This window comes from Mastigoproctus giganteus, chromosome 3 (genome assembly GCF_048544385.1).
Source record: "Mastigoproctus giganteus isolate SK-2022 chromosome 3, ASM4854438v1, whole genome shotgun sequence".
NCBI classification, from domain to species: domain Eukaryota; kingdom Metazoa; phylum Arthropoda; class Arachnida; order Uropygi; family Thelyphonidae; genus Mastigoproctus; species Mastigoproctus giganteus.
The window spans coordinates 239,919,365-239,946,000 of NC_143577.1; the positions used below are offsets into that span (position 1 = coordinate 239,919,365).

Sequence of the window (26,636 nt, forward strand, 5' to 3'; positions counted from 1 at the left end):
ATATTTTCGTTAGATTCTTTTTAATTGTGTTAAATTGATTTTTAATTGTTTTAAATTGATTTGAATTGTGTTAAATTGGTTTTTAATTATTTTTATTTTACTCTAATGTAAGCTGTCGATTTTTTGTTTTAATTTCCGGAGAGTATCATACGGAAGTGTTCTACGTACTATATTGAGGTAAACTCCTCTTATTATTTTACAAATAGCTAGTTATTACGCAAAATTAAAATTTTTATTGGAAAAATACCACAAATTAGTAGAATTATAAAACTTTAAACTAATAGTTATAACATTTTAAAACATTACATATATTTCTATAAAAAGAAATCATAGCTTTTACAAAAATTTCTTCCCTTCTGAAAAATTCTCTCAGAAGCTGTGGTGATCCATGGAAACTTATTCAAATCCAGGTACTGACCATCACTTATTATTGCAACAGCACGAGACTTCCCTGCATCACAGTGATGTTATGCAGCAATGTTCTATCATGTTAGAACTGTAGAAATGGCATCCTGTTCAACTTTAAAATCCAATAGCAGAAGAAGACCCATGTCCTTGTTTCCCATAATTTTAATGCTTTTTGCACCAGTGTTCCTATCTATAGTTCTAAAATTTGTGAGATTGCTCAAGCAGTTGAATTACTTCTGTAGGCAGTCACAGGTTTAAGCACAAACAAGACAAGCTTCCTCTTCCGGCTTTATGCTATATTAAAATGTAAATCATATAAAAGTGAAAAAAACTAATCTGTTTTATATAATAAAAATTGTTCTTGAATATATATGTTTCTTCACAACATTGGCTTTGAAATTTGCATCTACAAAAATAAATCATATATCACTCAAAAAGTCCCAGCAAGGAATTGAGTTTATGTTAACCAGAATTTAATGAGTTAATTTTTAAATATGAAATTAAGTAATTGATGCATTTGCACAAATGACTAACTGACATTCTGAATCAGGATATTATATGCACCACAATAATGGTATAGAGACTTCTTCTACAGGGATGGGGTACACTTAAATAGAAAGGGTGCAAAAATATTTGCTGATGCTATCGAGGCAGTGTTAGGTGGGTCAGAAAACTGCTAGCTTGGGGGGATACAAGGACTAATAGATTAACAGTAGCCATTTGCAGAGGTGAAAGTGATTCTTGCACTGCTTCTGTTGGAATGAGCAGCAGCCTGGAAAACAAGATGCAGGGTACTAGCAGAAACTGCTGGGAGTCATTGCGATACAAGTAAACGCATCGTGGTGTTAGGGTAGCTAAGAATAGGAACAGGAGCATATATACTTGTGTGTACACTAATGCAAGGAGTTTGGTAAATAAATTTAATGAATTTGAATTATTGCTCAAAACATCAAATACAGATATTGTTGGGATATCAGAGACGTGGTGTCACAAAGATATAAAGAATGCAGAACTGGAATTTGAGGAGTACAATGTGTACAGAAAGGATAAGAAGGGAGGAGGGGTTATGCTATTAGTTAAGAAACACATAAAATCCAAGGAAGTGAAGCCAGTTGACATCGCTGGACAGTGCAGTGTCGAGTCAGTTTGGTGTGACATAAGCATTGGGAGATCAAAATTGAGACCAGGAGTGTGCTATAGGCCTAATGACTCTGATGAGTATAATAAGAAACTGTACAGGGAAATAGAGTGGGCCAGTAAATCAGAGAGTCTTATAATGGGGGATTTTAATTTCCCAGATATTGACTGGAATTTGTGGGTTGGTCACTCACACACTAGCAAGGCTTTTGTGGATTTATTGGATGATTGTTTTCTACATCAGCATGTTCGGAAGGCAACTAGAGGGAGTAATACTCTTGATCTGATTATCAGATCAAGATGACTCTCCGTGCATTAAGAATCTGCAGATAAAGGAACCACTAGGTGGCAGTGATCACAGTGTGCTGAAGTGGGATTTACTCAAAGAGGTAACTACCATCAGGGGTAAAGGGAAGGGTTTTTGCTTTCGTAAAGGCGACTACGATGGTCTGAGACACTATTTAAATTCTATACAGTGGGACCAACTGATGATGTTACCAACAGCAAATTCAAAATGGGAAGCATTCAAATAATTTATCTTGGAAGCTACTAGGCTTTACATACCAACTAAGAAATATTGTTCAAGGTTTAGGCCTAAATGGATGTCAGATGAACTAATGAGACATATGGCAGAGAAGAAAAATGCATGGGATACATATAAATTAACATGTGACACAGAAGCCTATGATGGATATAAGTTGATCTGTAACCAAGTTACGAAAGAGGTTGGTTAGGCAGGCGAAGGCAGATTACGAGAAATCTTTGGCAAATGATGCAAAGAAAAATAGCAAAGTGTTCTTTACTTATGTAAACTCTAGAAGGAAGGGGATGAATCAGATTGGTCCACTTGATATCGATGGTTCAACTGTTGATGATCCTGCTCAGGTTGCTAACAAACTAAATGAATATTTTGCATCGACATTCACACATGAGGAGTTATTCAGCGAGGGGAATGCCAGAGGTAAAGTAAACTCTGGCAGTGAGCTAGATGATTTTGTAATAACTGAGAGGAAAGTGGTGGAGAAATTGTCGAGGATAAACATAAAAAAGGCACCCAGGGTGGATGGGATCTATCCAGTTATATTAAAGGAGGCAGCAAAGGAAGTAAGCAAACCCTTAGCCATAATTATGAGAGCTTATTTGGACTCAGGGGAGGTACCCATAGACTGGAGATGTGCAAATGTGACCCCAATTCACAAAGGAGGATCAACACAAGTAATTATAGACCTGTGAGTTTAACTCCTGTTCCAGGAAAATTAACGGAGGCACTGGTTAAAGAAGCACTGCAACCCCAGGGGCTCACATCTGGTGAGTATGAGCTTGGCACACCCAGGGTCCTGAGCTGGATATCATCATTCTTCTCTTTCTTGGTGATTCCCTTCTACTTTTGTCTCTCTCACTCTTAGGGTAACTTGGGAATTTTTTTTTTGGCTGGTGTAGCATAAACCTCAGGCTTCCTTGCACCATATAGCTAATAATAATAAAAAAATAAATAATCATCTAGACAAGACTTCAGTTATAGCTCGGACACAGCATGGTTTTGTTAAGGGAAAGTTTTGTCTGACCAATTTCATTGGATATTATGATGTGGTCACAAAGGAACTGGATGCAGGGAATAATCGTAACAAATAATTAATACATAACTATAGTGGTACATGTGATACGGAAGTTGTATAAAGGGAACTCGTAGAAAACACTAGATACCGAAAAAATATATATATAACATAACTGTTTTGGGATATAACTTAAGGATTTAATTTTTGTTTTGAATTTTATTGAATTAAATCGGAATCATGACTCTGGCCAGAGCAGCAAAGCAAAAGGCTCAAGCTAATGGGAGTGCTGTGGTTCAGGGGAGAACTGAGGGGGGCAGTTGCCCTCTGAATCACAGTCTTTTAAAATGCACTGTTTGCTTGATGTTTGCGGAGCAGTCGGGTACGGGACATGATACTGCCAAGGGGGATGTCTTTGTGTGTGCACGATGTAAGGAGTGCAAGGAAATCAGGCGACAACTCAGCGTTGTTATGGGCCTTTATGAGAGCTTGAAGGACAGGGTGGATGCCCTCGAAGGAAATAAATTGAGGGGCCCATCAAGCTCTCAGCTGCCCACATCAACGCCAGAGCTTGCACTTGGTCATCAGGCAACACAGAGGCAGCCCCCTAGGCAGAATGCGCTGGTCCCACAGGAACTAGTAGTTGTTGGTGACTCTATTGTCAGGGAAACGGGGAACATGCTTTGTAAAAAGGATAGGTGGAATAGGACCAGGGTATGTCTGCCAGGGGCAAAAGTTGATGACGTTGTAGAGCGGATATCATCTTTTAAGGGCACAAAAGGTGATATAGTTGTACACGTTGGCACTAATGATATTAAGAATAGGAGACCGGCGGAATTACTTAGCAAGTACAGGTCACTGTTGAAAAAAAGCTGTGAATTAGGGTTGAACTTGAAAGTGTCTGCAATTCTGCCCAGACACGATAGGAGGGAGTATATGATGAGAGCCTTGTCGATCAATTCGGCCCTGGAGGGATTGTGCAAGGCTCAAGGGGTAGAATTTTTTTCAGCCTGGACTGTACTTGTTAACAGGAGAGATTGCTTCTACAGGGATGGGATACACTTAAATAGAAAGGGTGCAAGAATTTTTGCTGATACTGTCGAGGCAGTGTTAGGTGGGTCGGAAAACTGCTAGTTGGGGGGGATACAAGGACTAATAGATTAACAGTAGCCACTGGCAGAGGTGGAAGTGATTCTTGCACTGCTTCTATTGAAATGAGCAGAAGCCTGGAAAACAAGATGCAGGATATTTCAGAGACTGCTGGTAGTCATTGCGGTACAAGTAAACACATGGGTTGTGTTAGGGTAGCTAAGAATAGAAACAGGTGCAAGTATACCTGCGTGTACGCTAATGCTAGGAGTTTGGTAAATAAATTTGATAAATTTGAGGTATTGCTCAAAACATCAAAGGCAGATATTGTTGGGATATCAGAGACGTGGTGTCACACAGATATAAGTAATGCGGAACTGGAATTTGGGGAATACAATGTGTATAGAAAGGATAGACAGGACAGGAGGGGAGGAGGGGTTATGCTATTAATTAAGAAACACAAAGTCCAAGGAAGTGAAGCCAGTCGACATCGATGGACAGGGCAGTGTCGAGTCAGTTTGGTGTGACATAAGCATAGGGAAATCAAAATTGAGAGTAGGAGTGTGCTATAGGCCTAATGACTCTGATGAGTATAATAAGATATTGTACAGGGAAATAGAGTGGGCCAGTAAATCAGAGAGTCTTATAATGGGGGATTTTAATTTCCCAGATATTGACTGGAATTTGTGGGTTGGTCACTCGCACACTAGCAAGGCTTTTGTGGATTTATTGGATGATTGTTTTCTACATCAGCATGTTCGTGAGGCAACAAGAGGGAGCAATACTCTTGATCTGATTATCAGTAGTGATTCTTCATGCATTAAGAATCTGCAGATAAATGAACCACTAGGTGGCAGTGATCACAGTGTGTTGAAGTGGGATTTACTCAAGGAGGTAACTACCATCAGAGGTAAAGGGAAGGGTTTTTGTTTTCGTAAAGGCGACTATGATGGTCTGAGACAGTATTTAAATTCTATACACTGGGACCAACTGATGATGTTACCAACAGCAAATTCAAAATGGGAAGCATTCAAGGAACTAATCTTGGAGGCTACCAGGCTTTACATACCAACTAAGAAATATTGTTCAAGGTTTAGGCCTAAATGGTTGTCAGATGAATTAATGAGACATGTGGCAGAGAAGAAAAATGCATGGGATACATACAAATTAATGGGTGACATGGAAGCCTATGATAGATATAAGTTGGTCTGTAACCAAGTCACAAAGGAGATTAGGCAGGCAAAGGCAGACTACGAAAAATCCTTGGCAAAGGATGCAAAGAAAAACAGAAAAGAGTTCTTTACATATTTGAACTCGAGATGGAAAGGGATGAATCAGATTGGTCCACTGGATATTGATGGTTCAACAGTTGAGGATCCTGCTCAGGTGGCTAACAATCTAAACGAGTATTTTGCATCTACATTCACGCACGAGGAGTTATTCAGGAAGGAGAATGATGTAGGTAAAGTAAACATTGGCAGTGAGCTGGATGATTTTGTAATAACTGAGAGGAAAGTGGAGGAGAGATTGTTGAGGATAAACATAAAAAAGGCACCTGGGGTGGATGGGATCTATCCAGTTATATTAAAGGAGGCAGCAAAGGAAGTATGCAAACCCCTAGCCATAATTATGAGAGCTTCTTTGGACTCAGGGGAGGTACCCATAGACTGGAGATGTGCAAATGTAACCCCAATTCACAAAGGAGGATCAAAGGCTGACACAAGTAATTATAGACCTGTTAGTTTAACTTCTGTTCCAGGTAAATTAATGGAGACACTGGTTAAAGAAGCACTGCAGGATCATCTAGACAAGAATTCAGTTATAGCTCAGACGCAGCATGGTTTTGTTAAAGGCAGGTCTTGCCTGACCAATTTGATTGGATACTATGATGTAGTCACAAAAGAACTGGATGCAGGGAATAACTTTGATATTATATATTTGGATCTTAGAAAGGCTTTTGATACTGTTGCACATGGAAGACTGCTGCACAAATTGGAGCAGTGTGGCATTGGAGGCAAATTGCTGCTATGGATAAGGGGTTGGTTGAGTGGCAGAAGACAGAGAGTGGTAATCAATGGACACTGCTCAACGTGGACTAATGTTATTAGTGGAGTTCCTCAAGGTTCAGTGTTGGGTCCGTTGTTGTTTTCGGTGTTTATGAATGATATTGATGATGGGATATCAAGTTTAATGTCCAAGTTTGCAGATGATACAAAGGTTGGCAGGGTCGTTAAGGACACTACTGACGCTATGCTGCTGCAACAGGATCTGGAAAGGTTGAACAGATGGGCTGAGAGGTGGCAAATGAAGTTTAACATTGACAAATGTAAAGTACTACATATGGGAAACAGTAACCCCAGAGCAACGTATCAACTCTGCGGTACTACACTGACAGTGGTGGAGAATGAAAAGGACCTGGGGGTAATTGTGCAGGCAGATATGAAGTTTTTTGAGCAGTGCAGACGAGCTGCAAGAGTAGCTCATGGTGTCTTGTCAATGATATACAGGAATTTTTCTAGCAGGGATAAGGAGGTGATTATTCCCTTGTATAAGGCAATGGTTATGCCACATCTTGAGTACTGTATACAGGTCTGGAGACCTCATTTCAAGAAGGATGTAGAACTGCTGGAACGGGTACAGAGAAGGGCAACAAGATTAGTGAATGGAACAAAGGGTTGCTCTTACGAAGAAAGGCTTAAGTTTTGCAAATTACAGAGTCTGGAGACTAGGCACCGGCGAGGTGATCTGATAGAGGTGTATAAGGCTTTGAATGGTTTGAGCATGCTCAATGCCAATGGGATTCTTCATCTTGCTCAGAATAATCACCTCAGAGGGCATAAATTCAAATTGAGGAAGGACGGATGTCGGATAGATGTGCGGAAATTTGCCTTTGGCCAGCGGGTGGTTGGTTGGTGGAAACGACTTCCATCACTTGTTGTAGAAGTTGATAGCCTAAACAAATTTAAAGCTCAACTGGACAGGTATTTCGAACGAACAGAGGGGTGAAATGGGACTGGGGTTTTTTTTTTTTTTTTTTTTGGCTGATGCTGAATAAGCTTGCTTTCTTGCATCATATGCCTCTACTAATGCTAATGCTAATAACTTTGATATCATATATTTGGATCTTAGAAAGGCTTTTGATGCTGTTGCACATGGAAGACTGCTGCACAAATTGGAGCAGTGTGGCATTGGAGGTAAATTGCTGCTATGGATAAAGGGATGGTTGAGGGGGAGAAGACAGAGAGTGGTAATCAATGTACACTGCTCATCGTGGACTAATGTTATTAGTGGAGTCCCTCAGGGTTCAGTGTTGGGTCCATTGTTGTTTTCTGTATTTATAAATGATATTGATGATGGTATATGAAGCTTAATGTCCAAGTTTGCAGACGATACAAAGGTTGGCAGGGTTGTTAAGGACACTACTGACAGTATGCTGCTGCAACAGGATCTGGAAAGGTTGAGCAGATGGGCTGAGAGGTGGAAAATGAAGTTTAACATTGACAAATGTAAAGTACTACATATGGAAAACAGTAACCCCAGAGTAACGTATCAACCCTGTGGTACTATGCTGACAATGGCAGAGAATGAAAAGGACCTAGGGGTAATTGTGCAGGCAGATATGAAGTTTTCTGAGCAGTACAGACAGGCTGCAAGAGTAGCTCATGGTGTCTTGTCAATGATATACAGGAATTTTTCTAGCAGAGATAAGGAGGTGATTATTCCCTTGTATAAGGCAATGGTCAGGCCACACCTTGAGTACTGTATACATGTCTGGAGGCCTCATTTCAAGAAGGATGTAGAGCTGCTGGAACGAGTACAGAGAAGGGCAACAAGATTAGTGAATGGAACAAAGGGTTGCTCTTATGAAGAAAGGCTTAAATTTTGCAAATTACAGTGTCTGGAGACTAGGCACCGGTGAGGTGATCTGATAGAGGTGTATAAAGCCTTGAATGGTTTGAGCATGCTCAATGCTGATGGGATTCTTCCTCTTGCTCAGAATAATCACCTGAGAGGGCATAAATTCAAATTGAAGAAAGACAGATTTAGGATAGATGTGCGGAAATTTGCCTTTAGCCAGCGGGTAGTTGGTTGGTGGAACAGACTTCCATCCCTTGTTGTGGAAGTTGATAGCCTAAATAAATTTAAGGCTCAGCTGGACAGGTATTTCGAATGAACGGAGGTGTGAAATGGGAATGTTGTTTTTTTTTTTTTTTTTTTTTTGGCTGATGCTGCATAGGATTGCTTTCTTGCATCATATGCCTCTGCTAATGCTAAGTGTGCTTGATCAAATACAAACATAGGTACGTTTTTTTTACTAACTATTCCTTGATTCTTTTGATGGAAAAATTGTATGAAGTGATATAAATGAGAGAGATAAATAAAAAAAAAATTTAAAAAAAGCATGTAACCAGTAATGGAATTTACTGATTAAATAAACTAATCACTGAACTTTAAACTGGAACTGTATTTTTGACATGTATAACCAACCTATGTGGCAGTCCGTGATCCTCTTGGATCACAAATATCACAGACAGGTTCATTACAGAATCTGGCATATGTTCAAATAAAGTAAAATGACTACTATAATAAGTGTAAGAATTTCATCCCACATGTGCCCCCAGGGCATGGAGCCCATATGTACTACTCTTAACTCTTATACCTCTTAGTATAACTCTTAACTCTTATTTAATATTAAATAACTTACCTTAACTGCTGTTTATGAATTCTTACAGCCCTGTGCTATCCCCAGTGTATGAATGGAGGTACCTGCATTTCTCCGGGAGTCTGCTCTTGTGCTGATGGATATCAGGGTCCACACTGCGAAGGAGGTAACTAGGCTTTATTTTTGAATTTAGTTATTCATCTGGAAATAAATCAGTATTCATAACAGCAAAAGTTATATTTGTCTGAAGTCTTGTAATAATAGCCACCAAAGGAATTAAGCAGTAGAAAACATGATATGGCTTAATTTACGAGGATGCAAAAATTCAGCTGATAAGGGAATGTTGGAAAAACTTTTCTAAATCTCATTCATTGGGCTGAAGCTCATGTAATAATCACCTGTAGTTTTTATATAATTTGGTTAAGGTTTCTGCTTGAGTAACCTGTGGAGAAGTGTATTGTGTATATTGACTAAACTATTTTGGAAAAATTGCTCTAAAACTCAATCAGTGATATTTGATATAATTGAACTCATTTAGACTGAAGTCCACTAAAGCAAGCATTGTAATTCTGTTAAAAATGAATAAAATAAAGTTATTATTAATATCTTTGTAAAGTGAAAACTGCCTACTTGTTTGCTGATCAAGAAACCTAATTTATTATATTGGGAAAAATTTATGTAATATTAATTTAATGAATTTTGAAGGTTTTTTTTTTGTTTTTGGCTGATGCTGTATAAGCTTGCTTTCTTGCATCATGTGCCTCTACTAATGCTAATACTAATTGAAAAACTTCACTTTTTATGCATTATTAAAAATCATAATTTTTATTGTTTTTTACACAATTTTCCATACATTTTTAAACTATTTTAGTTTCTTTTTCAATTTCATTTCAAATTCCTTTTTCATTGCTTAATGCTTTGTTTCAGCAAAAAATTATTGATATCCTATTAACAATCAAGCTTTGATCCTGTTTGGAGGATATACAAGGTGTGGCAGTAAAACTCTTGGACTGGTGCAATAAAAAGAACACAGTGAAGGAGCTCAAAAATTGTTTTATTTTTATTCATGGTAAACACAACCTGCTTGAGTACACTTGTTACACAATTCAAAAAGTTTCTGAAAAGAGTCCGCAAAGATGTCCAAAGAGATGATGTTTGTGGTTATATATTTTTTTCATGTCCTCATTCTTCTGAAATGTCTTTCCTGTGAGGGTAGTTTTCACCTTGGGAAAGAGGAAGAAGTCTGCTGGTGATCAGGAGAGTAGAGTGGATGATTGATCTGTAAATACTGTGTCTCATCAGAAATGTCTTCACAACAAGCATTGCATGGGTGGGGCATTTTTGTACAGCAAGAACCATCTGCAAAACAGTGCTCTCACCAACAACCTTTCTCTTGAAATTGCAGTCTCATCTGGGAAATTTATTAGGCTTTGAAGCATCTGTATGTAGAAGACAGCATTGACTCCTCTTCCCTTTGGGTACAAATTCTTTGTGAATCATGCCGTTTGTTGAAAAACACAATCAACAAACTCTTGATCCTGGACTTCTGTAAATGAAATGTTTTGCGCCATGGCGATGATTTTGAAGTACCACTCATGCTCTGAAATTTCGTCTCTGGGTCATACTGAAACAGACAACACTCATCTCTAGTGACAATACAGTTGAGGAAATTAGGATTTTCTTAACAAGTCTGGATGAAGTCATCTCTTCATTGCTTTTGTTCATCCGTGAGTCTGTTTCCCCAAATCTTCATGCAGGACTTGACAAATTGTCTCCTTATTCGCATCCAGCTCATCAACCATCATTTTGAGTGCTCAAATGACAATCACCCGAATGTTTCCCGAACCTTTGCAATTCTGTCCTCATTTCAAGAAGTTGATGGTTGCCCACTACTTGGGTCATTGTGAATATCCTCACGTCTGTCTTTGAACCACTTGTACCATTCAAACACACTGATATGACATTTCATCATCAAAGTTTCACCATCATAAGCAGTGTTTAACATTTCATACATTTTTATTGCAGATTTTCCAGTTTAAAGCAAAATTTCATATTCGTTCGTTGCTTACAACATACCACTTCCATTTATTTTCAAACTCATGGAACATGACTGCAAGCACCAGTCTGGAAATTTTATTGCCCCACATCATATACCTCTCTATTGTAAACTGATTCTCTGGTGTCTAGGGTCTTTTGAAAAAATTTATTTCTAAAATTCCTAGTGGACATTAAAGAATTAGTTCATGGTAGAGATGTGTACATGTATATCCTTCACACAGGAATTGTATATCATTATATTAAAGTAATTAACAGAAGCAATGAAAATATCTGGCAAGTTTCTGATTTATTTTGATTTAGTTCTTCAATTAGCACCTAGATCAAAAATGCCCTTTGACCTTTATATAAGTTTTTGAAAAACTTTTAATTATTATATTTTGTTTTGAGTTCTTCATGTATATCAAAGCATGCTGATTAAAAGATGAGGCATACATTAGCATTAGCTGTTTAATGCATTTAGTTATTAGTATCAGTAATGGCAAGGAAGTAACCTTATACAGGGTTATTCAAAATGAAGTCCGGGGTTTCAAACAATTCCTGTACACACATGAGCAGACATAGGAAAAAAGAAATATTTCCAGAATGCAAGTATAGTAATGAAGTTTTTTTACATACCTCATAAATGTTCAATATGAGAGCCTTTAGTGATCCGGCAGACATCAACTCGGAAAAGGAATTCTTCCCGCACACGGCTTAGTAAGTCAGGAGTGATGCTGTCAATGGTTTTGGTGATCCGATCTTTCAGTTCTGGTGTAGTCGCAGGTAAGGGAGGCACAAAAACGTTATCCTTTACGAAACTCCAACACAGTAAAAGCTTTCTCATTACATTCCGAAGCCATGTCGCAACAGAGCAGAACTGGCGTCACAGGCAAACCAACGACTGCACGGCGGTATGCGTCCAATGCCATCTGGTGGTTAGCTGTGCAGCATACCAAACATCACGAGCATGGGAACGAAACTTGAGATATTATGCGTTCTTTCAAGATGGCTACAAATGATTATGAAACATGCACTTTCCCAAAAAAAAAAAATTCTGAAACCCCGAACTTCATTTTGAATAACCCTGTATAGCATCAGCCAAAAAAAAAAACAATATATCTACATCACCCGTCCATCCTCTCTAATAATTTATCTAATTGTTCCTTAAATGTCCAAATTCTTTGTTTCCGCAACACCAAAGATGAAAGTTAGTTCCAACAATCAACTACCTTCTAGCTGAAAGCAAATTTCCACACATCTGTGCTGCAACCATCCTTCCTCAGTTTAAATTTGTGCCTCCTTATGTATGTTGTCTGAGCAAGAGTAAGGATGGCATCAATGTTTAGCTTACTCAATCCATTTAAAAGCTTAAATTCCTCAATCAGAGCTCCTCGCAAGTGCTTAGTTTTCAGATGCTGCAATTTGCAGAACTTGTTCTTTGAAGCCTTTGTTCTACTCACTAATCTAATTGCTCTTCTCTTTACCCTTTCCAGTGGATCCATACCTATCCTAAAATGAGTACTTCCAGACCCATATGAAGTACTGAAGATGTGACCTCTTTCCTTATACTGTGGAATAATTACCTCCTTATCCCTGCTAGCAAAACTCCTGTATATCATAGACAAACCCCACGAGCTGCCCTAGCACCCCTTCTGCACTTCTCAGAAAACTTCAAGTCTGATTGCACAATTACCACATTTCTTTTTTGTTCTCTACTACTTTGAGTGTGGTACTACACAGTTTGTATGTTATTCTGAGATTACTGCTGTCCGTATGTAGTAATTGTCGTTTGTCAATGTTAAACTTCAATTGCCACTTCTCAGCCCATTTGCCTGATTTTTATAGATCTTGTTGCCGTAGCATACCCTGATTAACGACCCCACCAACCTTCATATCATCTGCAAACTTTGGCCATTAAGATTGATATTGCCTTCATTAATAAATATAGAAAATAACAATGGGCTCAGCACTGAATCTTGGGGAACTGCACTGATAACAGTAGTCCAAGAAGGGCAATGCCCATTGATGACTATTATCTTCACCCCACTCAACCATCCTTTTGGCCCTAGCAGTAACTTGTCCCTGATGCCACAATGCTCCAATTTGCACAGCAGTCTTTTAAGTGCAATAGTGTCAAAAGTACTGAAATGTGAGTATATGATTTTCACATTTTTTTTTTTTGCATCCATTTCCTTTGTTACTGTGTCACAGTATTCAGTCATACTGGTCAGACAAGATGTCTCCTTAACAAATCCATGGTGTGATTGCAGTGTAATGTTATTCTTGTGTGGATGATCCTGCATTACTTCTTTAACCAATGACTCCATTGTTTTTCTTAGAGCAGAAGTCATGCTTACCGGTCTTTAATTACTCAAACACTCTTTGATCCCTCTTTATAAATTGGGGAAATATTTGTACATCTCTAATCGATAGGGACCTCCCATGTATTCAAGGATGCTCTCATAATTATGGCTAAAGGTGGTTTGCTTATCTCTTTGGCTGGCATCCTAATTATAGTAGCAAAAACTGATTTTTTTTTTTTTTTTTTTCATATTTAAAGTACCGTTTTTAGAATGCAAAATGGACAAAAAATTTTAGTAGTCCTGGTCTCAAAAATAACCAGTCCTTAAATTAGAAGGATCCTAAAATATTTCAAAACTTAGAGATTACAGCGATATTTTTTTAATATTGCATATTATTTGTAAAAGGACTGCGGTCTGTTGCTTTTAAAAACAGCAATAATATTTTAAAAATGAGGATCAAGGTATATCACAAAAGATCCATAAACATTTTGATTACAATATTATTTGTGAAAGAAGATACAACCAAAGGAAAACTACATAATTAAGAATTTGAAAATTGACGCTGTCTCAACCATAAGATTGACAGCACTATGAGTATATTATTATTATTATTTAGTGCTTAATATATGTTCAAATAAAAATTTGATAATAATTCATTACAGTAGTTATAAACTATTTCAATTGTCATGAATCTTTTACATAGGTATCTGCAGGGAAAAATGTCTGAATGGAGGAAAATGTATTCAGAAAGATACATGTGCGTGCCGCCGAGGATACTATGGCCCTCGTTGTGAATACAGTAAGTCACACATTGTTGCCTTTGGGCCTATGCAAGGTGTTAGGAAAATCATGCACAAAGACAGCATAGAATGATGCCAGTTGGAAGACTTTTGTAAAGAGAATAAACAGCACTGCTCTGAAAATCTACATTGTAGAGAAAAAAAAAAAAAAAAAAAAACAACCAACAGTACTTTGAGTCACAACCAGTGACATCATGCACATGTGTACAAGACAGAAAGGAATCATGAACAATGCACAGAATTATAATAAGTATGCATTAGCCTTTACAATTGAAAATTATCCTTAAGAATTATAATAAGTGCCCATTAGCCCATTTTTTTCTTTCTTCCTTTCTTTGAAGAAATTTAAAGGAATTGATATTCCACATATCACTTATCAGCACTGACCAAAATACAGTCGATTCCGGTTATTTGGGACACATCAGGACTAGTGCATTTTGGCCCGATTATGCGGCTGCCCCAATTATCCGAAGTTTCACGTAAATAGTTAAAAATACAATGTAATCCCCCCCCCTTACAATCAGTTCACTGTACAATCAAATCATGTTACGATGAACTCACCATAGTTAAGTACCGTACACTATACGATGTGTAGTAAGTGCCGGTCATTGTGATCACGTTTATGAATTGAATTTTAATTCTATTAAACAGCGATTCTAATTAGCGAAAATAGGAGGAATATTATCTGCAGGCTATAAAAGTAAAGATATATTAAGCACAAATTTACTCTTTATTACTTTACCAATTAAAAAATTAAATGATACGTGAAAATCGGAAGAATATACGTGATAATCGGAATAATTAATATGTACTGTAATATGTACATACTAACTAGTTTACATTTTTGTTCACTGACATTTGTAGGTGGGGGTTAATTTAAAACAGTAAAAAGATAAGCAATCAATAACAAAAAACACGGCACACACAAATTGCAAGTAACACAATACGCGCAAGTGAGAACGGAGTAACGAGTTACAAAGCTTTAAAAATAGGAATGAAGAGAAGATCTGAAAATTAATTTTTTTATATGATTGAAGATTCCATGGAAGTGTAAACACATTTTATCATAATAACCCACAGAATTCCAGCTGTCGGTATTATCGTAAATTCAATAAGATCGAGTTTACTATCTGTTTATGATAGATTGCACTAACAGAAAAGCCCAATAAACAGGTGACTGCTAATTGTTTTTATTGTTTTTATGGTTGTGACCTCCAGAAATCCGATCGAACTGTGTGGTACGGTCGGAGACAATCGTAGGGTAATGCTGCGGTCTCCTGTCCCGATTAAACGGCATTTTGTCCCAATTAAGCGAAGTAAACCCTGGCTATTTTCTCGATTGGGTTCTGTTTTTTAAGATTTGTCCCAAATAAACGGCTGCCCCGATTAACCGGTGGCCCAAATAACCGGAATCCACTGTATATACTTTTATTACTATCATACACCTCAGTATGTTGTAACATGTGCAGGAAAGTACACATAAATGTGATGATGTGTTTTGTGTAATGCAAGGCAGCCACTTTGAACATTGCTCCTGTAAGCAGCTGGGTGGATTATTTCAGCTGTTTTTCTGTATAATACACCCTCACAGAGCATTGTTGTTTATTCTGTTTGCAATAATCCACCATCAAGCATTATTCTATATTGATTATGTATGACTTTCATATATAATAATAATAAGAAGAAAAAATAGAATATTTATAGAATATTATATATTATAGTATATTATAGAATAATATATATTTATAAAATAGAATATTAATAGAAAATAGAATAGAAATAGAAAAATAATAATAATAAAATTCCCAGAGAAAAACTACAAGGAACTCCAGAAGGTCACAATCCTGAACACCTGTAGGATAGTCAGAGAGTTCCTCGACCAACAGTAACACCAACATAACAACAACCACCCTGTGTACTTGGTAGCAATACCTGTCACGAGGTGGAACCCCCAATCAGGGAGAAATAATATAAGAGCAATAATAATAATAATCATCCCAAGATGAGTGCATAAGATTAACCAGGAGATTCCAGAATAGAAACCGGTGGAGCCTTTACATATATGGTAAGGTAATAAATCAAGGTTGAAATTAAGTTTAATTATATTATTATAAGTTTATGGAAAGCACAATTCATATATTTACATAAATGCATTTTTTTAAAATGTATTTATATAAAAATTGAATCTGTCTCTATTCTTTATTTTGTGCTCACTGGTCTGCAGCAAGATAAATTGTACTGCAGAGTTTTTTTTGTGAGTGATGATCAAATTTTACTGGTCTATTCAGGTTTGAAGTTAACTTATACAAATTTCAGAGACAAACTGGTGGAATTCCAACAAAATCTCAGATGCTTGCATGGTTTGATTCTCATTTGCTTCACCATAAAGTTAATCTTACTTACTGTGAAACAGTATACAAATGAAATTCCTCAAGATGTCGTGGTCTAAACAGGGGATGGGAAATTCAGCATGCTTTCAGACCCACTTAAGGATCCATGTTTCTATCGTAATTACGTTTCAGATTAGAGGCAGCAGATACTGTCCAGAAATTAGCAACATGCATATTATACAACTTTTGTCAAGCTGTATAGTTTTGATTGTACATATTTAATTGTGATTTCATTGTCCATTGTTTTATTAGTTTGCCTTATATAATTACATCTCATTTTGGACAAAAGCTGGCTTTTCATTAGCCCTCCTTTATATAAAAAGGTTTACTTCTTTAAGTACTTTGTGTATAAAGAAATGCTTGTTTACTTCCTTAATTTTTACATTTGCTAAATGTAAGTACATTCGGTTTTCTTTTTTGTGAGATGGTGATTATTACAAATTGTAAGATACACATTGTTGAACTGGTTTTAAAGTCAGGAACTTGTAGATTATACATTTAGTACACAGCCTATTAGTCAATAGTGTGTGCTGAGGTAACTATGTCAACAAAGAATTTGCTGTCATTGGATATGGAATAAAATATTTTTAGATGTAAGGCAGAAAGCAGTTTTACAGTAAAAGTGGTATTTGAGGAACAGTACAACACATATTAGTTCAGTACATAATATGGGTTCTGAGAAGAATGTTTATTATGGAGTGTTACTTGTATCCAAATCATTTCTGCAATGCCAAGTTCAATAATATGAGGGGTATTCAATAAGTCGTCTACCATACTATATATATGCTTGATACATACATAAAAAAACTATAGTTTTATCATAAATATTTGTCTTATTTGCACAGCCCAGCTCATTACAGTGAAATGTGGAAGAACAGAAGAGATATAAAGTAGCCAATCCAAAGTAAAACATGGACGTTACGAAATGTGGAGCATTGGGCCACCATCACATTTTTGATGAAAGGAGGGAAATGACTAAAAGTTATTCATAAATGCATGGAAGATGCTGCTGTGAAGGTGATGCTGCTTCTTTCTAAATACCAGATAAAATTTTTACCTAAGCAGTTTAAATGAAGTCAAGAACCTGTAGAAGATGATCCCTGCTCAAGATGACCAGTGGAAGTGACAACTCCAGCAATGTACCAAAAATTTGAAGGCCCGGTTATGTAGGCTAGATATGTTAAAGTGTTTTTGATTTCAAGAGAATGCAGTATTTCTGAGAGTTGGTACTGACCATTTTCTATAAACACTGGGCCATGTCAAAGGTCAGTTCTCTCTCTAGGTGCCAAGAGTACACACACACACACTCTTCAGAAAAAGTGTAGGGCTCAATTTGTGTGGAAAATTTACGCATTAGTAGAAGCATACGATGCAAGCTTATACAGCATCAGCCAAAAATAAAAAAAATAAAAAAACCCTTCCCATTTCACCCATCCATTCATTCCAAATGTTTGTATAGAATTTATTTAAGTCTTGAATTTATTTAAGCTATCAATTTCCACAATGACAGATGGAAGTTTGTTTCAGCGATCAACTACCTGCTGGCTAAAGAAAAATTTCCACACATCTATTTGACAATTGTCTTTCCTCAATTTCAGTTTATACCCAACCCCCTCAACTTTGTAATCTGAGCAAGAGGAAAAATCCCATCAGTATTGAGCATGCTCAATCCATTCAAAGCCTTATACACCTCAATCAGATTGCCTCACAGGTGCCTAGTCTCCAGATGCTTCAATTTGCAGAACTTAAGCCTTTCTTTGTAAGAGCACCCCTTTGTTCCCCTCGCCAGTCTTGTTGCTCTTCTCTGTACTCGTTCTAGCAAATCTACATCCTTCCTAAAATCAGGCTTCCAGACCTGTACGCTGTACTCAAGGTGTGGCTTGACCATTGCCTTATACAAGGGGATAATTACCTCCTTATCACTGCTCGCAAAATCCTGAATATCATTGACAAGACCCCATGACCTACTCGGGCAGCCTGTCTGCATTACTCAGAAAACTTCATATCTGACTGCACAATTACCCCCAGGTCTCTTTCATTCTCCACTACCCTGAGTGTAACACCATCCAGTTGGTACATTTCTCTGGGGTTACTGCTACCCATATGCAGTACGTTGCATTTGTCAATGTTAAACTTCAGTTACCACTTTTCAGCTCATCTGCCCAACTTTTCCAGATCTTGTTGCAGCAGCATACTGTCATTACTGCTATTAACAATCCTCCCCACCTTTGTGTTATCTGCAAACTTTGACATTAAGCTTGGTATACCTTCATCAATATCATTGGTAAATATACAACACAGCAATGGGCTCAACACCGAACCCTGGGGAACACCACTTCTACATGCATGATGTAGATGCACAGTGGTTTCTTTTAAAAATTATAACCCGTGATGAAATCCAGCTTCATCATTGAGATTTGAAACAAAACAGGAGGCCATGCAATGGAAACACTATAGTCAGTCACCCTGCCCAAAAAAATCACAACTTAGTCCTCCACTGGGAAGATCATGACCACCTTTTTTGGAATGCGGAAAGAATTATTTTGATTGACTACATGCCACATAAGAAAACAATCACTAGAGATATTTACACAGGGTGTCCTGCTTCTTCATGATGGTGTTGCTGTATGCAAGTCCATAAAGCAATTGCTACTCTGAAAGACTGCAGGTTCCAGGAGTTCAACTACCTGTCCCACAGTCCAGATCTAGTCCCCTCCGTGATTATTTCCTCTTTAAATTTCGGAAGAGGAAATAATAATTACTGGGCTTCATGGCATTGATTTTCAAGTGATGACAATCTAACAGAAGCCATAAATGGCTTTTTCAGAGACCAGAATAAAGACTCTCTCTTTTTTTTTTTTCCAGGTATTTCCTGTTTGTCCTAAAAATGGAGGACATTGTATTTGTACAATGGAATTTCTTCGTAGAGTTACATCAAACAAATCAAGCTAAAAAGAGTGCATGCTTGTCTCCATAAGAAGCATGAACACATCCTTGCATTCTGTAATAGTTTTGATTAAATTCTGCATTCATCTATAATAAAATTTTGTTGTATTGCAAACTGGATTGCATCTTAATTGAATAACATTGTATTTTCCATTTAGGCTAATCAAATTATTAATAGTAATAACGGTAATAGTATTTGCCATATAGTGCAAGGAAGCCACAGGCTTTTACTGCACTGGCCAAAAAAAAAAAAAAAAAAAAAAACTAAAAAAAACCCCAAGAACAAGGGGTTTCCAAAAAGTAAGGTAACACATTTTTTTCTTAATGATGGTGAAAAGGAATGAGATGAAACGCGGTGGACAGATAGACCCATTAATAACGTTCAAAAAGACTGCCAGTGTAATGTTGCGGTACTGTCGCCTCACAGCAGATTCCAGTTGCAAAATGGCAGCTACCATTCAAGTGTGGTCCAAAACAGGTGTTTGTGAAGTTATTTGCTTTTTGCAAGCAAAAGGGTCTTCACCAAGTGACATTCACTGTGAACTGGTTGCTGTGTATGGTGAAAAGGTGATGACAAAGAAGTAGACGTGTTTTTGGTGCAATGAATTTAAAGTGGGCCGTGTTGACATTGAAGATAGACTTCGGGAAAACACCTTTCAGGAAAGCATTTCACCACAGATGAGGAAGTTCATCAGGCAGTGCGATGTTGGTTACTGCATGTGGGCACGGACTTCTTCAGACTGGTATTGATAAACTGATCCATCATTGGAACAAGTGCATCAAGAAAACTGGAGACTTTGTGGAGAAGTAGTGCATGTTCACTTATTTCTTTGTGTGTAATTTCAACTTTGTATTATTAAACATCATCGAGAGAAAAAAATGTGTTACCTTACTTTTCAGAAACCCCTCGTATATAAGAAAATACAAATTATGTGCTTCCCTCCTCGCATAGGTAACTATCCAATTGACCTTTGAATTTATTCAAACTGTCAGCCTCAACTACCTGTGAAGACAACTTGTTCCATAATCAATGACTCACTGACTAAAAGAAAACTTCCTACAATCTAGTCTAAACCACTTCCACTGTAATTTGAATTTATGCCCCTGAGTTTTAGAATTCTTTATAACAGTGAAAATCCCACCTTCATTCATTTTGCTAGCCCCTCTCAGAGCCATATAAACCTCATAAACCTCAATCAGGTTCCCACTGAGGTGCCTGGTTGCCAACCTCTCTAGGCTACATAATCAGAGTCTTTCCTCGTTATGGTCACTTTTTGCCAATCTCCCCAAGCAAGTTGCCTATCTTTGGACCCTTTCAAGAAGCTCAATATCTTGATGTCTTTTTTTTTTTTTTGTAGTTAATAACTTAAAAAAGAGGCTATCTTATTTTGAGACAAAGTTGAGATCCTACACAGATAAATAAAAAAATGATAAAAAATGGGATATGGTAATAAAGTTTCATCTTTACAGATGAAACTTTATTACCATATCCCATTTTTTACTAATCACATGGATTTGATAAATATGTAACTAACAGTGTAAATGCCAATCAAAATGATTGGCATTTACACTGGTTTACTAATAATTTATGGAGGAAATGTGACTTTATGCATCAGTGGGTTAGATAAGAAGACTATTCTGAAGGCAGAAGATTCTCTTATCTAGCTATAACAGTATTCATTTAAGCTTGAGGAGAATATGCAGATATCTTTGTTGCTTGTGACATCTGACTTATTTTGTTACATTTAAGCTGAATGGTAAATGCAGAATACTCCCTACCTTTTTTTCCCAGATGTATTTGGTAATACTGAAGTTTAAATATAGTTTTGGTAAAATATTTCATTCAAGGCCAGATTTACTGGGATGCAGTGGCACATTTGGTCCAGGGCCCAAAGGTCAACCCCCCCTCCCCAATTGTAAGGAGTAAAGGAGTAAAGTTTTTTGCTTTTGATTACATTTTGTTTATCGTAACTTATTACATCTGGATCTAGTTATATAAATATATTACAGAAATATATTCTGTTTCAAGTACCCACTTTTAATTTTAATAATGACATTTTAGAAGAATATAATATTTCTTGTATTTATATGTGATAGGGCTCATGATTACCTAAATCCATCACTGCCTTCATTCCATATAGGCACATTGGTAATCTTCTATAACATAAATGACAGACAGTCTTTCAAAAAGTGACTTTTTTTTTTAATAGTTCTCAAATCTAACAGAAGTTGCAAATTACCATTCACATTCTCAGTTCAGAAACAGAGATTATTCCATGTCAAAAGTGGAGGACTCGAAGATAATGGCTCTCTGATGTTTATTTCAACAATTATTTCTAAGATTTAATGCTATCCAACACTGCCTTATTATGTATTGGTTTGGAGGAAGCAAGGGTTATTAAATGTTTGACTATAAAATAGTAGCAGCTAAGGATGTGATATCTTCCTAAAGATATGCAGGAATAAATTCATAAATTTTCATTACTGGTTGCTTGCTTCTCCATTATTGTTTTCTGTATTTATAAATGATATTGATGATGGTATATCAAGCTTAATGTCCAAGTTTGCAGACGATACAAAGGTTGGCAGGGTTGTCAAGGACACTACTGACACTATGCTGCTGCAACAGGATCTGGAAAGGTTGAGCAGATGGGCTGAGAGGTGGCAAATGAAGTTTAACATTGACAAATGTAAAGTACTACACATGGGAAACAGCAACCCCAGAGCAACGTATCAACTTTGTGGTACTACACTGACAGTGGTAGAGAATGAAAGGGACTTGGGGGTGGTTGTGCAGGCAGATATGAAGTTCTCTGAGCAGTGCAGACGGGCTGCAAGAGTAGCTCATGGAGTATTGTCAATGATATACAGGAATTTTTCCAGCAGGGATAAGGAGGTGATTATTCCCTTGTATAAGGCAATGGTCAGGCCACACCTAGAGTACTGTATACAGATCTGGAGGCCTCATTTCAAGAAGGATGTAGAGCTGCTGGAACGAGTACAGAGAAGGGCAACAAGATTAGTGAATGGAACAAAGGGGTGCTCTTACGAAGAAAGGCTTAAGTTTTGCAAATTACAGTGTCTGGAGACTAGGCACCAGCGAGGTGATCTAATAGAGGTGTATAAAGCCTTGAATGGTTTGAGCATGCTCAATGCTGATGGGATTCTTCCTCTAGCTCAGAAAAATCACCTGAGAGGGCATAAATTCAAATTGAGGAAAGACAGATGTAGGATAGATGTGCGGAAATTTGCCTTTAGCCAGCGGGTGGTTGGTTGGTGGAACAGACTTCCATCCCTTGTAATGGAGGTTGATAGCCTAAATAAGTTTAAGGCTCAGCTGGACCGGTATTTTGAACGAACAGAGGGGTGAAGTGGAAGTGGGTTTTTTTTTTTTTTTTTGGCTGATGCTGCATAAGCTTGCTTTCTTGCATCAAATGCCTCTACTAATGCTAATGCTAATAATTATTGTGATGGAAGTTTTATGTTATTTTTGACAGTATTTCCTGAGAGTGTTTACTGAAATGAAAAATCAATTACAGGAACTATTTCTATTATTAATTATTTTTGTGTTCAATGTAGATTTGAATTCTTTATCTTCCTCTGTTACCATTATTTCTTTTCTGACTACAGCTAATTATGTTTATAATAAAGCCTTTTCTTGTTTGTACCCTCAATCTAAGACTGGAACAGTTTGAACTTCACTGCTTTCTTAATGATCATGTTTTTTTCACCATGTTTTTGTATTACAGACAAAGTTGATAGAACTTGAAACAAAAACGCCTAATTATTCATTTATTCACTGTTATTTTATTATTATTTATTTTTTTATTGTAATCATAATATATCATTGGATTTTGGTTTTTGCCATGAATGTCACGTCACAGTAATACCAAATGGCATCACTAGATTCTATTACGTTATGTTTGACATAACATAAACAACTGCTGGAATCTGGATGCTCCAACTTATTCTGCTGTATGTCTTGCAGGCAAATGTTCTATACCTTGTCTTAATGGTGGTCGTTGTGTGGGAATCAATAGATGTCGATGTTGTAAAGGTTATACAGGGTCCCAGTGTGAAAAAATGACAGAAAGGCATAGCCTTATGCGAAATGGTAAAGTTTAAACTGATTTATTTAATTTACATTTTGGAGAGAGAAAGCTGTCGTAAAATGGTAACAGTGACTATATAGTTAATGGTATTGATGCATAAATTTAATACTTATTAATATTATTCAATAAAGCATGTCTTAAAACAATCTTCTATTTACAAAATATACAATGTATGTGTTATTATTACATTAATTGTTGTTATCATTAGCATTAAAAAATATTAGTATAAAAAATTAACTCTCTGGGCAGAGTTTTTCCCTGATGTTTTCTGCACATAGATTATGCATATATTCCAACAATTATAGAATTGCTGTAGACTTATTCAGACAATGTTGGCTTGAATAAAGGCAGAGTCTGAAATGGAATTTGACTCTCAATACATTTTTGGTAGCTAACTTAGGTTCGGGCTTCAAGTTTTTAGCTTGTTATAACATGAATTTTAAAAATTTGCCACTAATGGTATCACTTCATAAAATAAGCAGAGTACCTTACTTATCTATAATTTGTAAATCATAGACTACAGTAAAAATAATTACTCAACATTGACGTCAAGTTACAAACTGATGGGCGCCTCCATAGCCAGGTGGAAAGGAGCAGCAGTGCGTAGCACACGCTTCTTGATTTAGACCGGGGTTCGAGCCCGTCACCACCAAATACGAAGGATGCGGAAAGGTCAGGGAATGACCACCGCATATCCCGGAGCAATATGGCCTTAGTTGCTAATGCTCCTAAAAACCAAATAACAAACAAACAAACAAACAAACTGATGGAAGGTAGCACTGCTGGAGGGAGGGGGGGCTGCCACTAACCATTCTATGAAGAAATGGGAGGCATTGTTTTGAATTACCATTCAAATTTTCATATATTACCATTCTAGGGCTAATATAAACAATTAAAACTTTTGCTGTTCTTACGAATATAGATCGTCAAATTTTATTGCATCACTAGATGATTTACATTTATTATGCTTTGGTTTTTTTTTTTTTTTTTTATTTTTGTACTAGATGATAAGGATACATAAATCTTGAGCTATAGTTGAACATAAAGTAAACCTACTTAAACAAAGAGCAACAACACTACGCTTTCAATGCTCATATCAGGACTAAAATAAAACTGGTTTAGTTTGAATGCTTAGGTAAATATTTTAAATGTTCAGTTTTTTGTGTAAGAGAAATTACCATACAGGATAGGTTATCAGTAACATTTGTTTAACAAAAAAAAATATATAATAATAAATGTACCTTTACCTATATTAGTTATTCTCCTATGTAATTTTTTTTTTTTTTTTAAATTTGCTTTTAATATCTGGGGGATTGAATCGCATTGATCCACTCGACGTCAGTGGTCTAACTGTTGATGAACCTGCTCGGGTTGCTGACAACTGAATAGGTATTTTTTGTCTATATTCACCATTAAGAATTCTTTAGCGAAGGGGATGCCAGAAGTTTATCAAACTCTAATGGAGATCTAAATGATTTTATGATAACTGAGAAGAAAATGTAAGAGAAATTGTTGAAGCTAAATATAAAAAATGCACATGGTGTGGATGGGATCTATCCAATTATATTAAGGTAAGCAAATCATTATCCATAATTATGAGAATATCTTTGGATTCAGGGGAGGTCACTATGGGCAGGAGATGTGTGACTGTATTTCCAGTTCACAAAGAGGGATTAAAAAGTGACATGAGTAATTACAGACCTGTTAGTTTAACTTCTGTTCCAGGGAAAATAATGGAATGTCTGGATAAAGAAGTAATATAGGACCATTTAGACAGGAGTGTATGAGCAATCTGATTGGATACTATGAGACAGTTTTTTTTTTTTTTTTGGGGGGTTTGTTTTTTTACGAGCCTTAGTTGCTAATGCTCCATATTGCTCCGGGGATATGCGGTGGTCATTCCCTGACCTTTCCGCATCCTCCGTATTTGGTGGTCACGGGCTCGAACCCCGGTCTAATCAAGAAGCTTGTGCTACGCACTGTTTCTCCTGCCCACCTGGCTATGGAGGCGCATCTATGAGCCAGTAACAAAATATAATTCTGATATCATATACCTGGATTTCAGGAAGGCTTTTGATACTGTTGCACATAAGACTGCTGTATAAATTGGAGAAATTGGGCATTAAGGGCAAGTTACTGCTATGGATAAAGGGATGGTTGAGTAGGAAGACAGAGTGTGAACAGAGAGTAAGATAGATGGACCTGGTGAAGACAATAGGCTCTTTATACAAATACAACTAAAAACAAAATACAAAAAGTTAGCTAATGTATGCAGTACCTTACATTTCAGGTATATTCCATTTTTTTTCCCTTAAATTAAATTATTATTATTATTTTATTTTTCTATGATTAATACAAATGAAAAGTAAATATAGTTGTCTCCTTATGAATTAATTGCTAATATTATAACCATATAGAACAATTAATAAAATTCTGTTTGTTCTCTAAACTTAGCCATTTAATTGCAACTGTACAATATTTATTACTTTTCTCCCATATTACTCTTTTTTTTTAAAAAAAGTCTCTTTTCCCTCTTTATATATGTATCTCTTCACAAGTGACATGATGTTTGCAAGTCTTGCACAACAATACACATGAAGAGTGAACAGACTGTCTAAAGTTAACAATAGTGTATTAAGACTACATTTAATCTATGAATTTCTTTTTTCCATACAAATTGTGTGGAAAAAAGAAAAAAATTGCTAGATATCTATTTGTCTGATTTTATGAAATTTGGTTTGGCTTGATAAATATTTTTAACAAGTCCAAATACAAAATTTCATGAAAATGTCCTATATATATGTATATTTAGATATTTTTTGTTAGGACAGACATTGTTAGGTGCTTTCATATATATGAAAGCACCTAACAATGTCTGACTGAGTCTTACTATGAGCATATTTTTTGATATTTTGTTTTATAGGTGTTATTATGTGTTTAGCCAATAAGAATATATCTGAAAAGTGCACCATATAACTGTGAACTACATTTTAATTATTGAAATTTTCAGTTGAAAACTGCAGAAACACACAGCAATTTTATGTTTATTAAAGCTGTTTTTTTTTTTCTTTAAATGAAGATTGTTCATTTGACTTTTATGAATGCATTTTTCATATATAATTTGAACTTCCTTCATTGATGCTAATATATACAAAAAATTCAAATTATTATTTTAATGGCGCCAGAGCTTGTCACTCA

At 36.5% G+C, this 26,636-nt stretch overlaps 1 protein-coding gene across 4 annotated transcripts in view; it reads left to right on the forward strand.

Moving 5' to 3' along the window:
* The window catches only part of shf (WNT inhibitory factor 1), an 81,343-nt gene that overhangs the window by 49,317 nt on the left and 5,390 nt on the right, over positions 1-26,636 (forward strand). For all 4 annotated transcript variants that reach the window (XM_090369733.1, XM_090369735.1, XM_090369734.1 and 1 more), the window contains 3 exons: positions 8,921-9,016; positions 13,894-13,989; positions 23,315-23,440. In XM_090369733.1, the coding sequence (XP_090225859.1) occupies positions 8,921-9,016; positions 13,894-13,989; positions 23,315-23,440 (318 nt within the window). The remainder of the gene's footprint in view (positions 1-8,920; positions 9,017-13,893; positions 13,990-23,314; positions 23,441-26,636) is intronic.